Here is a 16567-nt window from a genome sequence, read left to right as displayed (position 1 = left end):
TATACCTTTCTAATACATTGAAAAATTCATTATATAAAATACCATAATTTATGGCAACTCTAAAAAATTTCATTACTCTGCTCAAGGCAGTCTAATGATCTCGATTGGGACTTTGTATTTATCTGCTCAGTCTACACACAACATAAGTTATATTAAGTCAAGTCTAATTTATCAAATGCATCAAACTCCTAATAATCTAAGCATACTCAGGCTAAGCCACGCTATCACCGCTAATTTTCTTTAATTGGGTAGTACTATCATAAGAAGTACTCATAGGTGTAACATTGATAATATCCAAACCTTTAAGTTGCCTTTCAACATAATGCTCATGTGTTAGCATTATGCCACTATCACATCTTATGATCTTAATATCCAAAATAACATTAGCTTTTTCCAAATCTTTCATATCAAAACCAAACGTAAAACAGTATCATACATAACCATAATCCATAAGATATCATATCATATCTAGACGAATATATAAAAGTATATTCAATTTATGGATTACATGACCAGCATTATAATTCCACCATCCAAGATCCACAGATCATTCTTATCTAGCTAGTTTTGTCATTACAATGTTACATCCAATCTTAAGTGACATGGTCACATCTTATTTTCCTTTGACTTCACACATACTCATAACTTTAAAATCAATTAATAATCCATGTTTACAGGGACATCTTTATTCTAATTAATTATACAAAATTTTCAACCAATTTCACTTACATGCCATATTTTGCTGGATACTAGTCGCCATTATCAAACATAACCAAATTATCAATTTCAAGCATGTTCACGATCATATTTCCAGCCATACATCAATATATTTAGCATCACATTTCAATCATAACAACTCACCAAACAAGGCTCATTTTTTTTAAATTGACACTTGTTCCCATGCAATTGCATGCTAGTATAGTAGTTAAGTATATAAATATAATAAGACATAACATTTGAAGCATATTTTTAATCTATACACAATCCACACATAAAGAATTCACATATGGACTAGCATATAACACTCAACAATTGTATATTTTTGAAATCACATTTCATGCATTTACTAAGCATGCAAGTTAAAATCAAAATTTCATGTTAACAACCATAAGAGAAATGTTAGTCCAAAAAATAAAAACTATTTACAAATATCTAATCATTGTTACCCCAACTAGATCCCCATGAATGAAGAAACGCACAAACATGTCTCCATCACATTCCTTAGCTTATACAAGAAACTAAGTGTAAAAGAATTAGAAAATAATTATTGGTATTGAAGGTGAGACATAAAGTCTACCAATGCTCACTGTATAATATGCCATGTCCAGTTGCATGTTTTTTTTTTTGGTATGTGGATAAACCATTCCATCAAGTTAGCAAACTAAATATTCATTCTTTAAAATGGGTTAGTTCACTTTCCCAAGAAACTACACTTAGCGTACATTTGACTCCAATATAGAATAAATGAGGAATAAAATCATTGTTATGTAAAAATAGAATAAGAGAGGAATAGTTATTATATAGTTTAGTTCATAGGAATGGAATAAGATAAGAATTATTATTATGATTTATTCTAATGATTAGTTGGCAGGAATAGGTTTAAGAGTAATTAAGGAATAAGTAGTAAATGATAAAAATACCTTTAATTAAAATTAAAGAATTTTTTCTTTTAAAGATAAAAATATTCTAAGCAATAAAATCAAAATACCTTTTACTATAATTAAATAATATTTTCACCAAAATACAAACATATTTTTATTATAGTTTAATAATATTTTGTATTAGAAGATAATTAAACCTTTTATTATAATTAAATAATATTTAAAATTAAAAGACAAAATATATTCTTCATTAAATTTAAATAATACTGAATAATATTCTTTATTACATTTATTATATTCAAATAATAATATTAAATAATATTTTTTATAGTTAAATAATATTAATATATTAAATAATATTTAAATATTTTCATTGCCTTTTTTTTTGAAAATGAAGTAAAAAATTTTATGTTTTTTGTGCTTTAGAGGAAGGAGTGAGGAAAAGAGAGAGAAAACAAATTAGTTGAGTATTGTTTTATAAGATAATTTTTTAAATTGTAAAAAAGTATATTTATATAAGCAACTTCTTTTTTTATTCTCAATAATTCAAAATAGCCATTACCAAAGGGCTTTGGTAATGACTATTTAAGCCTCTTTTGAAATGACTATTCCTCAAAATAATCATTCTATTGAATCAAATACAACTTTATTGAAGAAATGAGAATAGATGAAGAATGACTATTTCATTCCCCCAACCAAGCACGCATTTATTTCATTCCAATTCTTTTTCATTTTGAGAAACCAAAATGATTGTAACCTCTAAATCACACAAACCACACTTATATAATTTAGAAGATTTACATTAGTAGTATTATACAAAATTTACTTTGGACATGTATAAGGGGTCCAAATTAAGCAAATTATATTTTTCTCTATGATAAAAAGGAAAAAGTTAATATTTTGAAATATTAAAATAGTTTTGTCATTCTTTAACCCAAGAAAAAGTTAATTTTTTTTTTCAATCATCGAAGAAGCGAAATATTCAAATATCTAACTAGTGAAAGGCTTCACCTACCCAAGCTGGAGCTAGGCAACGACATTAGTTTCAACAAGAAAAATACAGTGCGAAGAAAATTAAGAATCTCATATGCATGATGACAAAGATAATGGTAAACTTTATCTTAAATTCAAGGCTTTATTATCACTAAAACTAGAATCAATATGATCACATCATACAAATTTAACACTAAAACTTATAATTTAATACGACTCATGTAAGATTATGAGACGACAAGCATACAATAAGGCCCAGTGCTAAATTTTCACTAAAGTTTTATCTCTAACTTAAACTTGTCAACAAGCTATGGAGTTCAAAATTTATTTTCTACATGTAAAATTCATTGCATTATTGTGACATGTCAAATCAAACATGGGCTTAAAATCAAATAAATTAATTTAAGTCTAGAAAACACAACCTGATTGAGTTTGTGTAGCCTTTTCACCCATGCATTCTCCTTTATGTCTCCATGAAGGCAAAGACCAACCACATCTTCCACCAATTTGAATATTATCCTTAAGATTGTTGTAACAATTGATAAACAAATGAAAAAATAATAAAGCAAGTGAAAGTAAAAAGAAGTTTGAGGTTAAGATTATTGTAACATCTGATCATTTTTGCCCTTTAAAGTGCGAAACTCAATTTCAAAGGAATGTAACGGTTGAATTCACTAGACTCTCTTTGATTAGTTTACACAAACTATCAAGGATATCAAGAACAACAAAAAAAGTAATAACAAAAAAAGAAAAAGCAAGGGAAGTAGAGACGAGATGGCCGGAAAGCTGAGAAGAGAATATGTGAGAATTGAAGTGCGTTGAGAATGAAGGAGGAGGTTAGTATTTATAAAGATGAGAGAGAATCAAGAAAAAATAAAAATAAAATATTCTATCACATTATAAAATATTCTGAAAAATCAGGTAAAATGAATGTTATAGAATATAGGTAAAAGTATTGAATTTAATTCAATCAAAGACTAATTTTTATAACTTTATAAAATATTCTAGAAGATCACACGTTATAGAAGATAGATAAAAGGATAACGTTATAAAATATTTTGAAAAATCAGGTAAAATGAATGTTACAAATATAGGTGAAAGGATTGAATTTGATTCAATCAAAGACTAATTTTTATAATTTTATAAAATATTTTGGAAGATTAGGTAAAATGAACGTTACAGAATATAAGTAAAAAGATAACGTTATAAAATATTAAAAATCAAGTAAAATGAATGTTAGAGAATATACGTAAAAGGATTAAATTTGATTCAATCAAAGATTAATTTTTATAACTTTATAAAATAGTCTGGAAGATTGAATCAAAGACTAATTTTTATAACTTTATAAAATATTCTAAAAGACAAGGTAAAATCAACATTACAAAACATAGGTAAAAATATTGAATCTAATTCAATTAAAGACTAATTCTTTCTTTACCACAATAAAAGGACTGAGTCAAGATAAGATAAAAAAAAACTACTAAAGTATAAAATATCACTCGGGTTAGCTCACGTGTATCTTTACTAATAAGGAAAAATTTCACACTTTCTGAAAACTTGGCTCGATTTTATGTACGCGCGAGCCCAATTTCTTTTTATACTTACAACAAAGCTCATAATGAATTTATTAATATAAAATACTTAACATCTTTTGTAGCTAAATAATGTATTATTGAAGTTTATGAAATATCATTATTTTTTCAATAAATAGGATAGTGGCAACAATATCAAATAATTTTTTGATTTCCACCCATACCCTTTTAAACATATCAGCAGTACCCTACTGAACTAGACAGATTGGGGACCACCGCTTTTATGGAAAAAGGGCGCATGGCCTCTTTTTGCAATGGGCCCTTTGCTCCTTGATTTTTATATTTTGGCTGCGACTAGCAATTATCATTCTCTACTAAAAAAAAAGTGAGCTTACAGGGTGAAATATATATATATATATATATAAAATAAATGCCAAAAGAGTGAGAAATCCCACGAAGAAATATTAAACCACCTGGCATTGTTTCAGATTCCAGATTGACTGAGTGCTGCAATTTGTCATCGCGGAAAATTTCTTGCAAGTTTAAAGGTCAGGTGAGAAAATCCTGGCAATTCATTGAGTTTTGGTTTGGAGTTACCTTTTGTGTACACCAACACAATGCTTTGAATAGGACAGTGCCTCTTCAATGAGTGAAAGGACAAGGAAGATTCTATGGGGCTTTTGGTGGGGCTTGTATCCCACTGGAAAGCAGGAGCCGGTCATAGAAGAGGTACCCCTCGGTTTTGTTGGCTATAAATTAAACTGATAACTGCATTGCTGAAGGTGCAAAGCACATCCTAAATTCCTCAGAAAAATCAATATGATTTTAGCAGGCTAACGGCTGCTGAGAGAATTGCCATTAACCCATCAGATCAAACGTTTCAGCAACATCTATCAATAATTGTTATAACAGCTTTGGAGAGAATAGCCATTCACCCATTACATCTAATTACTCAAAGCCAACTGCAGGTAACAAGATACCAACAGAGGTCATGGGTAATAAGAGAGCTGAAATCATTCAACATATAAACCTCATTCATGAAATAACATAGTTAATATAGAACATGCACCAGGTAATGACTGGTGAAGATAGTATGGTTTCATCTTTTCTCCAACAGACAAAAATGACAATATTTTTTTCCCCAGAAGCTACTCGACTTTGGTATTGTCTTGTTGTTCTACCCATTTCTGTGTCTAACTTCAGAATTGCCATGTTAGCCTACCCGTTTCTTTGTCTCCCTATCAAGTCACCATCTCTATGCACATCTCAGCTAAGCCTCCTATTTCCATGAGAAGTTGCTGGCTTGCCAACATTGCTGAATCTTGATAATCCAGGGTTCATGGCATCCAAAAACTCCTTCATATGTCTGTCAATATATATTTACCTGCAAAAATTAAACAATACAAATTTTCAAAATTCACATTGGATGAAAGGTGTAGGTTGATTTACAAAAATATGTACAAGATAATTGTAGAATAGTGACCTGCGGTCAAGATACTAGGGAAATCATTAGCAATCCCTACCAAAGACAAGAACTCATAAGCATTAATGGTCAATACAAAAATCTTGATTTATTTTACTTCTGCAAAGGAATAATTAGATATTCACATTTTAGTGGCCTGAAGGATTATATTATTTCATCAAAATCTTTATGAATAACATAACATAGATGTTTGCAGAGGAAGAAAAAGGCAGAAAAGATAGAAAGAAATTCTTTTATAACACATTCACATATGTAATTGCATTAACAGCTGATACACAAACCAATTACAAGTGCAAACACAACTTTGTTCTCAGAATCAATTACCATCTGGAGAAAGAGAATCAGTAATGAACAAAAAGTCTTTCCACAGAGTCCAAATAACACAAGTAGAATTTGAAGATGTGCGGTGAACAAAGTAAATGACACATGCTTAAAGAAAACCAATGCCAAGTCAAAGGATATAGACGCCCACCTACTTTAATAACCTTTAGGCTTAAAAAACACACTTACTTTGTTTAAACTGCAGATTGTCCAGGACTACTTCAGCTTGCAGCACCATTATTGCTTTGGCTTTCCTTGCTAGAATAGCTTTCATTTTTCACACTGATGAAGTCCATGCCTTCTTTGGATTCTTTATCAGATTCACTATTCTCCAATTTGACTTTTCCCTGCAAAACATATGGCTTTGGTTCTTCTGGACTTACAACAGGCTGCAGACAGTAAGATGATTCACAGGGCTTCATGCTCTCAGCTTCCAGGATAGATTCTGTCTCACGGTTAGTATTCATGCTGTCAATATGTTCAAATCTTTGAACACTGGTGATCCCAGTTATTAATTCATCTTCACCCTTGTTAATGGAAGCAGCCAATTCCATTTGATGAGCAGCCAGGACCTCCCTCTCATCTTTGACATCATGAGGGTTTAAGAGCAGACCAGGAATGACAGCTTGTTCAGCTGTTCTATTTTCTGTCTTTGTCAGGTTTTCCACCTCATTAGCAGCATTTCTACTGGCATCACCAGATCCTTTAGCAGTTTTGTCCTTTGAAGTGAGATCCAGTGTAGTAAATGAAGCTTCATTTGATGTTTCATCTCCTTCACTTGCTTTCTTTCCAGGTGTTTCACTGCTAATGTTCTGAAGATTAACTTCCATTGCCTCAATGTTGATATCAATATCCATTTCTGTGGTCTTTACTTCATCACACTGAACGTGAGACTTCATATCTGCCTCCAGCTTCTCCTCAACATTGCCAAATTCTCTACTTAAAGCTTTATTGGTCCTCATTCTTTTAGCTCTTGGCATAAGTCTTTTCCTTGAACCCTTTGGCTTTTTTGCTAATTCAGCGATGCTGATCTTTAAGGAGTCATCTTCCACAGCTTTCCCACTTTCTTTAATCCTACTGTTGTCCGATCCCATGCTCCAGAACTCAGAATGAGACTTACCTACAGTTGTTTCTGCTTCAAACTCCTCAGTAGCTTCTTTGACAACTTCTGAAATGAAATTAGATTCATCTTCTTCAGAACTTGCCTGACCAGGTTTTTCCATGTCACTGGCCTTATTAGTTACTAGTTCATCAACTTTCTCTGGGATCACAGCCACATTAGAGACCAAATCCTCCAAAGTAGCTTCAGTGCCCTTCCTGTACGTTTTGCGGCTTGTCCTTTGGCCCTCTTTCTTTGCTTCTTTTTTCTGCTTGGACTCTGAACTCTTTGTCATTGATTTTGCACTAGTAAGATCTGTTGAGTTCTGTTTCATCACAGCTTCTCTAACATTGCCACTATCCAATCCATCAGCTTTTCCAGCAGAATGGGGTTCACTTTTCAACTTGAAACAGTCAGTTGGTATTACCTCAAGTTCAAAACGTTCTTTCCTTAAGTCCAACACCTCTTCATCACCATCTTCATACAGAATCCTATGCAGCCTATTCTTGTTATCAAAAGCAACAATGCGTCCTATGAACCATCTGCGTGAACCTGACCAGTAGACCTTGACTCTTTTACCAACTACCAATTCATTGTCACTCTCCTCCAGATTAACCATGCGGAAAGCAGGTACCTCTTTCCTAGGACGAAGCCTAGACAAACTTTTCTCTGAAGATGAGAAATATGCACGAACTATTTCTCCATCTGCACCCCTCTTCTGCTTCATTGGAGTGACTACGTTCCTGTTGTCCTCTTTCTGGACAGTGTTGTCTACCTCTACCTGTCCATTGCCAATGGGAACCCCTCCACCAGTCTGACTCTCCTCCCGCTTAGAGCACTCTGCCTTGGACTTACCTTTCATAGTTATCATTTCTGTACTTTCTTTTCCCTTAAAATTTTCAATACAATTTTCTGTCAAGCTTTCTTTTGCTCTGTATCTAACACTGTTAGATCTCCCACCAACAAGCTTCATCATCATTTCTTTCGGCAGACTCCCTATAATTAGGTCATCATCCCCTGTTATCTCATTTGGTTTGCCTCTGCCAGTGCTTGCCCTAGAATACACAAGTCCATATATTTTCTTATTGGCCCTTTCTGCTACCTTATCAGCCATCTTGAGAAACAGAATATCAAACCTGAAAACTTACAAAATTGAAGTGTTGTTGACACGTATTCAGAAAGGAAACCAGAAGGAAAATGAAGGGTACAAAATAATGAATTTAGAAGATAGTCCCAACTCAAAGTAACATACAACATGTTTAAACTCTTGATCTCATCCACAGCCATAAATGCTTATTTAAGTTATTTAGCATTGCAAGAACTTCTCCTCAACCCAGACCTCTTGCATGACTTGGAATTCTAGAATATTTGTCAATCAAATTACAAGGGTTTCTAGTTAAATGCAAAATTATTCATTCCCTTAAGACAATTGCCCAGAGTAAGAGTTCTTTCTGAAATGAGCCTTGTATTAGTCATGAGGAACCATCAACCATCCATAACTGACCTGACAGAAATTGAAAATAATTGAACTACACACACGTTTAATTTTTCTCAACCCTATGGCAGTGAAGAAAGGACCCTAGGTATGATGGATTAAGCAAAGTCTTAGAGGCTACAAGTAAAATGGCTGCAGAGAGGACCTAAGTTATAAGGGATGCTCCTTGATCTCAAAAATTTCCAAAAGAAGTTTTTGTAAGTGTTTATATTGAGTTATACATGTTAATAGGAGATATATGCTGTTGCTGATAATCTTACAGGTGTAGCAATGGATGAAATGGAATTGTTTTAGGCCCTATGCAGAACAGCTTCCGGCTAAAGCTTTAATGAAGCATGGAAAATATTTTGCAATGCTCATAATTTAGATGGTTGAGTATTGAAATGCCCACGCATTGAATAGAAATTAAGCAATATGTATTAAACTTGAAATGATTCAAGAAATTCCCTAAAACTCAACACAGAACATTTTATGTGGTATCATCACCTAGTTCATCAAATTCACAACCATCAAACTCCAGGGATTCCATTAGGCTGGACTAATTCTCTGAAGTTTGTTGGATGAGAACACACCAGTTAAGCAGGTAGAAACAGTGAAACAGAAGCAGTCACATCAAGCCTATTAAGAGTAAAGTTCTTAAGATTTCTGAGTTTAAGTCAAGTGGAACTCCTGAACGTCCAATAATCATCACAACATTTTAAATGGTCAGGGAAAAGGTTTGTCAAATTGCATAGTGTGTTGCTAGTCCATTATTCTCTTCAACCTCTCTAAACCCTACTGTAGAAGGCATTGAAGTTTTGGAACTCTTTGCTTGTCAAATTTGCAGGATGCTACTTGGGAGCTTGTGTCTGATGACAGTTAGTAGTTTGAATGTGTAAAATTGCTTGAGCAATAACAATTGAGGTGTAAGAATTCAAGAAGAAAAAGAAGAGACACACAAGATAGCTCAGAGAAGATGACTCTGATTAAAAGCTTGAAACCTTTGCCTTTGTGGTCTGGTAAAAAAGATACTAGTTTTTTTTAAGGGAAAAAGATACCTTTTTATGAACAAAAAGATGAACTTGATCATGACACACAGGTACCTACACTCTACTTATTTATCTATTTTTTCACATTAGAAGCCTTCATCATTAGAATTGAAGACTAAAACTATATAAACATAGAGCTAAGTCATGTACAATCACGAGAATTAAGAAAAAGCTGGGTGAAATTAAAGCAGTCTAAACATGGCATTCGGTGTCAATTTTTTTTTTTTTTGAAACAATAAGAACTTTTAAGAGGAATATAAAAGTGATAAGCAAATAAATCCAAGACTAATGACCAGACGACTGATACTGGAAACCCCAGATTCATCAGTAAAGACCTTGTTATCTTGAATAAAATGAGTTGAAGACATTCAAGAGAGGCTTGAAACCAACATTATCAAAAAGTTGAATCCTTAAGGCAAAAAACCCCAATGGCCAGAAACACATCATAATTAAAGCTTAAAAATGAAAATAAAAACCAAATGTCACATAAAACCCCTTCATAAACGACGAACCTGACTATAGTCAAATGGTGATCAGATAATTTTATAGCAGAAAGAAGGTGAAAACTAGGGTGATTTCAAGGGAATTATTAAGATGGCTTTGTTAAAACTGTTTTTCTTTCAGGAAGTTCGAAGTTTTTGGGTATCAAAATCGCTTGAAAGAGGAATTTTCACAGAAAAGCACATAAAGACTTAACCTTTAGCCAAAAACAAAAAACCCAGAGGCCCAGTTTTGACAAAAGAACCTCCAATCCAAAGAATTGGTACAACTGATGAACTGAAAACCATAACCTTTACCTAGATTAGAAAAATTGAAAATTGAAAACTTTGACATGCAAAAATCAGGAAATGCAGATAGATAAGAAATGTAGCCAATAAAATGTATAAACCAAAGGAAGGGAACAAGAGGCAAGGCAGCTAACCTTGAATTGCAGTCACACAAAAGCTTTGGCTTTGCAAACTATGAACAACCCCAAAAGCTTTCTCAACTGAGACCCTCAAAAACACAAAAGAATCTTTAAGACCCTCTCTTCTTTACACAGTGAGAAACAAAAATACCCAAAAGGCCAAAACTGCTTCTTGGCGAGCAAGAGAGGGAAAATAAAAACAAAAGAAGAAAAGACAGGACAAGCCTGAGTGTCAGTTCAAGTAAGCTACAATGTGCCAGGTGAGGTTTGTTGGTAAGTTACAAGCGCTGTGTCCACTTTGTTGGGCTTTCTATAATGTAAGCATTGGATGGGCACAAACAACACGCTCAAAGCCATGTCAGCTTTGAAATGTGGCGGGAATGTTGTTGGGTTGTGACACGTGGCTAACTGTGCTTGGCTTTCTGTTGCAATTTGCAACTCGCAACTCAGCACTCAGCGGCATTTACTAGTACCCTCTGTCTTTAGTTGTAAAATCCAGCTTCACTTCAATTGCAGTGATTTATGCACATAAGATGCCTTCTTAACGCTCGTTTCTTTTTTCTACATGTTTTCTAGCTTCTACATATTTTTCAAAGGAAAAAGGAAAATAGATAAAAAAAATGAAAGAAACATTTCATCATCAAAATCTGTGTTTTTCTAATGAAAATAACGTTTGTCTTACTACACATCATTAATATGTTAATCTAATTATAATATTTTATTTATGAATTAATTGATTTATTCATGTATCGATAATCCTACCTCTAAATATGTTTTTAGGCACAAACTAATAACAATTTTATATAATAAAATATACCACAAATTAGATTATTACTACTCAAGATGCCAAATAGTTGTAATTCAAAAAGGAAAATATAAAAATAAATAATAATTTGCCTTTAAAAAAATAAATAATATAACTTAGAAACTCATAGATAGTAAACAACAATGTTTTACGCATTTATTTAGGAATTGGGATGCAACACCTTATCATTTTACTTTAAAGGGCACGTTTTCCCTGGCTTAAGTCGTTACTTGTAAGCTGTACAACTCCGCAGTCCACACTCATGGTCATGGGATGGAGGGCTACTGGAGGAGTGCATGACAGTTGACACACAACACAAAACCAATCCACAGCCAGCCACGTGTCATATCCCATTAGATTTCCCGCCCCCTTTTGAAGCCTAACAACTCGGAAGAAATCACAGAACTCTTTCAAGGGTTGTGATTCCTTGAAAAGATTACTTATGTCAGCATTCCAGCCAGGGTTTATGGCTGATTTTCTATGCTTTCCTGCATATGCGGTATCCAATTCCTAAATGCTATCTATGGTTGTTGGGCATGTAGGTAGTTTTCTAAGCTTTGATGCATATGGGTTTCTATTTTTCTTGTTTTAAAGTTTTTGTTATTTGCACTTATGGATTCCTCCTGACATTTTGATTTCTCTTTGCATTTATTTGTTTGGGTCTTTGTTTCTACAGATTTCACCTTTTTTCATCGTTCCGGTTTGTTTGGTAGTTTACAAACTATGAAGAACCTAGGTATCAGCTTTTTCCTGTTTCACTTGTGAGCTTTCTTAAATGCATTAATTATATCATCTGATGTATGAGTTTTCTTCTATACTAGAATATTAGGTCATCTTCTGCAGCCATGTTGCTTGTAAGCACCAAAAACTTCTGGCACCTAGGGTCTTTTCTTCACTGTGATAGGGTTGAGAGATGATATAGTGGTTGTAGTTCAACGTTTTCATTCTTGTCAGTTACTGACAGTCGATGGTTCCTCATCAATCATACAAGGCTCCATTTCATTAAGAATTCTTACTTTGGGCAATTATCTTAAGGAGTTGTAGAATTTTGCATTTAACTAGGAAACCTTGTAATTTCCAGAATTGCAGGTCATGTAAAAGCTCTGGCTTAAGGAGAAATTCTTGCAACACTGACTTAAATAAGTACTTATGGTTTTAGATGAGATCAAGAGTTTGAACATGGTATGTGCTACTATGATTTGGGGCTATTCTTCTAACTGCTCCCTTATTTAGCACTCTTGTTTTTCTTCTGGTTTCCTTTCTGGATATATCTTGACTAAACTTGAATTCCACAAGTATTTAGGTTAGATATTCTGCTTCTCAAGATGGCTGATAAGGTATTAACAGGAAAGCCAATAGAAAGATTTATGGACTTGTGTTGTAGGGAAACTTCTGGCAGACGGCACCAAATGACATAGCCAAGGATACTGACCTGATTATAGGGAGTCTGACAAAAGAAATGATGAGGAAGGTTGTTAAGGGGAGATCTAAGGGAGGTAAATATAGAGGAACAGAAAGCTTGACAGAAAATTGTACTGATAATTTTAAGGGAAAAGAAAGTACTAAACAGATGACTATGAAAGGTAACTCCAAGGCAGAGTGCTCTAGGCAGGAGGAGAGTCAGACTGGTGAAAGGGTTCCCATTGGCAATGGACAGACAGAGGTAGACAACACTGTCCAGAAAGAGGATAACAAGAACATAGACACTCCAATGATGCAAAAGAGGGGTGCAGATGGAGAAACAGTTTGTGCGTATTTCTCATCTTCACAGAAAAGTTAGTCTAGGCTTCATCCTAGGAAAGAGGTTCCTGCTTTCCGCATGGTTAATCTGGAGGAGAATGACAATGAATTTGTAGTTGGTAAAAGAGTCAAGGTCTACTGGTCAGGTTCACGCAGATGGTTCACAGGACGCATTGTTGCTTTTGATAACAAGAATTGCCTACATAGGATTCTGTATGAAGAGGGTGACAAAGAGGTGTTGGACTTAAGGAAAGAACGGTTTGAACTCAAGGTAATGCCAACTGACAGTTTCAAGTTGAAAAGGGAGCTGTGTTCTGAAAGAAAAGTTGGTAGTTTAGATTCTGCCAACGGTAGGAATATGTGATGAAAGAGAACTCAAGAAATGTTAATGGTGCAGCAGTGACAAATGTTAATATCTTTTCAGAAACTGCTAAAAGAGCTACTAAAGAATTTGAAGCAGAAGTTACTGTAGTGAAGTCTCATTCTGACTTCTGGAGCATGGGATCAGACAACTGTGACATTAAAGAAAGAGGGAAAGCTGTGAAAGATGACTTCCTGAAGATTATCAGATGACTTCCTGAAGATTATCATTGCTGAATTAGCAAAAAGACTGAAGAGTTCAAGGAAAAAACTTATGCAAAAAGCTCTAAGAATGAGGACCTCCAAGTCTTCAAGCAGGAACGATAGCAACTGTGGGGTGAAGCAACCTGCAGATATGTAGGCTCACATGCATCATGATGAAGTGAAGACAACCAAACTGGATTTTGATAGCAACAATGAAGATAACCAAGAAGCTAAATTATTAGAGGAAGAGTAGAGAGAATGAAGCTCTTGCTAAGGAAGCAAATGAAATAGAAGGAGTGTCAAATGCAGCTCAAACTACCCAGTTCAATTTCATGGCAAAGAACAGAACTGCTCTAGAAGCATGTAAGATTAGTGGAGATGCGGCTAATGAGGTAGAAAAATCTGATGAAACAGTAACAGATGAAGAAGATTCTATTACTTCTCTCTTTCTCAAATCATCACAATGTGAAAGATGAAAAGAGAAGCTGGCTGCACATGTAGAATTTGCTGTTTAACTTGAAAAAGGTGAAGAGGAGCTATTGAGTGGAAGAAGCAATGTAGTAACTAATGATATCTGTTATGTGGAAGAAGCTGGTGGGGTAAGTTTTTAAAAACGTTATGAGTCTTGTTTTCTTTTTCTTATTTGCAAAAAATACCTAAAGAAGCTACTAAAAATTTTGAAACAGAAGCCATGAGGATGCACTAAAAAGGAGGTGAAATTATAGAAAGGAGCCATTTCTTCAGAAGAAGAAATGAAGATGAGAGATCATGCTGGTGTCTTGATGGGAACAAAAGTCTGATTTGTTACAAACCCAAATGAAGAAAGGTCGGTAAGGCAAAAGCAGCAACAAGAAGCAAAGACAAACTCGTCAAAATGGAATGAACAGTTAAGAAAAGGTGAGTATTTTTTCCATTTCCTCAAGGATGCATGGCTGCTAATAAATTAAATTAAAACATAGTATATTGCTTGCTTGCTTTTTTGAAATGAGGGCATAGTTTGGTTCAGTCTTTTATTATAGTTAATATCACACACAACTTCATCAACTGATGCTGAGAATTCTCTTTGTCTCTCTCTCTTCCTTCCTTAGAGATAACCAACCTCAGAACAAAATGCATTTACAGCCACTTTGCATCTCCTAGGGCCTTTTCTATGTTCCAAATGTATTAATTTAGCTTCTTTTCTGGGTAGCTTACTTGCCAACTTCTTGACTTGGAACCATTTTCTAGCACCAAATTTCAACATAAAAATTGTTATCATTCCATAAAAAGGACTTATGCAAAGGCTAAAAGCAAGATTAAATCATTACAACTGTTGATAGATTATACTTAAAGCCAGATTAAGTGATTCCTTAGGGTTGAGTTGAGATTATACTTGCTAAATTAGAGATGCTTTTATAGAGTATTTTGTGAACCCTAACTTGACTGCTACTGTATCGGCTGCAATTTCTCTGCTGGTGCTATGCAGTTATACCATGCTATTTTGTTTTCTACCACGGAGAGCATGTAGCTAAAAATATAATAAATTAGGGGCTTTCTACAATATGTCGCAGGTTTGACTTAAATGTACATAAATCCTCCTGATAAAAGAAATCATTAGAGCTTTTTACAAAATTAGATTGAAGGCAACATGAAAAGATGAAAAAGTTGAATTCATGCATATGAGATATCAATTCAGCTAAAACAATTAAACTTTAAATAAACTTGAAAATCATTATAAATGAACCATTTGGAACTTACAGGAAGATCTGAATTTGATAGAACAGAGGTGGCAATGTCTAACCTTTTTGTCCTTCACTGCAAAACACTTGATAGAAACCTTTGCTATGTCTGAACCTGCAATCTAGGAATTCTTTTTTTTTTTTTTCTGTTTACTAATGAACAAATCAGTCCAGAGTGGTAGCCTGTCAGTGGCAGATCCTGGTTTCGATTTTATCATAAAATTGATTGTCTTTATTTAACTATGAAATGGTCACCAAGAAGCAATAATATAGTTTACAAGATTACAGAAACACAGAAGACATGTAATTAATTTTGACAATCTGTACCTTGTTTTCTTATGACCACTATATGACTCAACTTTTTTATCATATCAAAGTTTAATTTCAGTCAATATTGAAAATTGCTAGTTATATGCCTGAAATATTAGAAAGTGTCAGTGTGGTGTTTTGGTTATCAAAGTTATAAATCAGAAATCACCATTACGGACCACATAATTTAGAGAACTTGAACCTGCATGTGTGCATCAGTTTTCACACTTTGTGAGTGTACTTTAGTCTGTGGAGACTACTGGTTGACTGGATGAAATGATACAATCACTTTCACGGGACTTTAATTGATCGTCAGAGAAGACCTACAAATGCAAAAAGTAAGTAGAATGAATAGTTGATTGGCTAAAAAAAATAATAATTGACAAAATTGTCCAACAAATGTGAAGAGATTAATTACAATCAATAGCTAGGCAGCTTTCAACTTATTGTATCATGTAAGGAGAAAAGAAATCAAGCAAATCAAATGCTGCAAAAGGAAATTGTAATATATCAGGTGGAGGGTTGATCTAATATAAAGAATTATAAAAATCTCTCAATTAAATAAATAATATTATCCAAAATCAAATCTATCAACTGGAAGGATAATCAAATCCAAAATCAAAAGAATATACTTCCTGGTATTTACTAATCATGATGGAAGAGGAGAAATTCTGATGAAGGTTAATTCTATGGAAACAACAGAAAAAGTGTGACATCTCATCTCCTTAGTAGGAAGGGATGAAAAGATGGGGAGAGGAACTCACCAAGAATGCTAGGCGATACCAAGCTATTCACTAATCATGATGGAAAAGCACTGACAAAGGACTATAAAGAGAAGAGAAATTCTCATAAACGTTAATACTATGGAAACAACAAAAAAAGTGTGGCATCTCATCTCCTTAGTAGAAAGGAAGAAAAGATGGGGAGAGGAACTCACCAAGAATGCTAGGCGATACCAAGTTGTTCTTCTAA

At 33.8% G+C, this 16567-nt stretch overlaps 1 protein-coding gene and 1 pseudogene across 4 annotated transcripts; one reads left to right on the top strand and one right to left on the bottom strand.

The window, feature by feature from the left end:
- Positions 1-4927: 4927 nt before the first annotated feature.
- LOC18589853 (uncharacterized) lies at positions 4928-11102 on the bottom strand. Of its 3 annotated transcripts, XR_016028222.1 has the most exons (4): positions 10475-11102; positions 6120-8165; positions 5610-5645; positions 4928-5510 (listed from the first exon to the last, which is right to left on the bottom strand). XR_016028222.1 is itself a non-coding variant. In XM_018126528.2 (3 exons), the coding sequence occupies exon 2, from the start codon at positions 8141-8143 to the stop codon at positions 6152-6154; it is 1992 nt and encodes a 663-aa protein (XP_017982017.2). In that variant the 5' UTR covers positions 8144-8172; positions 10475-11102; the 3' UTR covers positions 4928-5510; positions 6120-6151. The 3 variants fall into 3 exon arrangements, 2 of the variants coding, with proteins under 2 accessions (XP_017982017.2, XP_017982016.2); XM_018126528.2 differs by lacking the exon at positions 5610-5645 and having other exon boundaries at positions 6120-8172; XM_018126527.2 differs by lacking the exon at positions 5610-5645.
- On the top strand, positions 10711-15933 carry LOC18589851 (uncharacterized; annotated as a pseudogene). The gene is made up of 3 exons (XR_016028333.1): positions 10711-10724; positions 12612-14167; positions 14255-15933. The product of XR_016028333.1 is annotated as an uncharacterized LOC18589851 (transcript).
- The last annotated feature ends 634 nt before the right edge of the window (positions 15934-16567 follow it).

The sequence above is a fragment of the Theobroma cacao genome, chromosome 9 (assembly GCF_053813885.1).
Source record: "Theobroma cacao isolate CCN51 chromosome 9, ASM5381388v1, whole genome shotgun sequence".
NCBI classification, from domain to species: Eukaryota; Viridiplantae; Streptophyta; class Magnoliopsida; order Malvales; family Malvaceae; genus Theobroma; species Theobroma cacao.
This window is presented reverse-complemented; position numbering and strand designations above follow the sequence as displayed.

Excerpts from the sequence above, each read along its gene's own strand:
- LOC18589853 (XM_018126528.2), bottom strand. The coding sequence starts at position 8,143 with ATGGCTGATAAGGTAGCAGAAAGGGCCAATAAGAAAATATATGGACTT.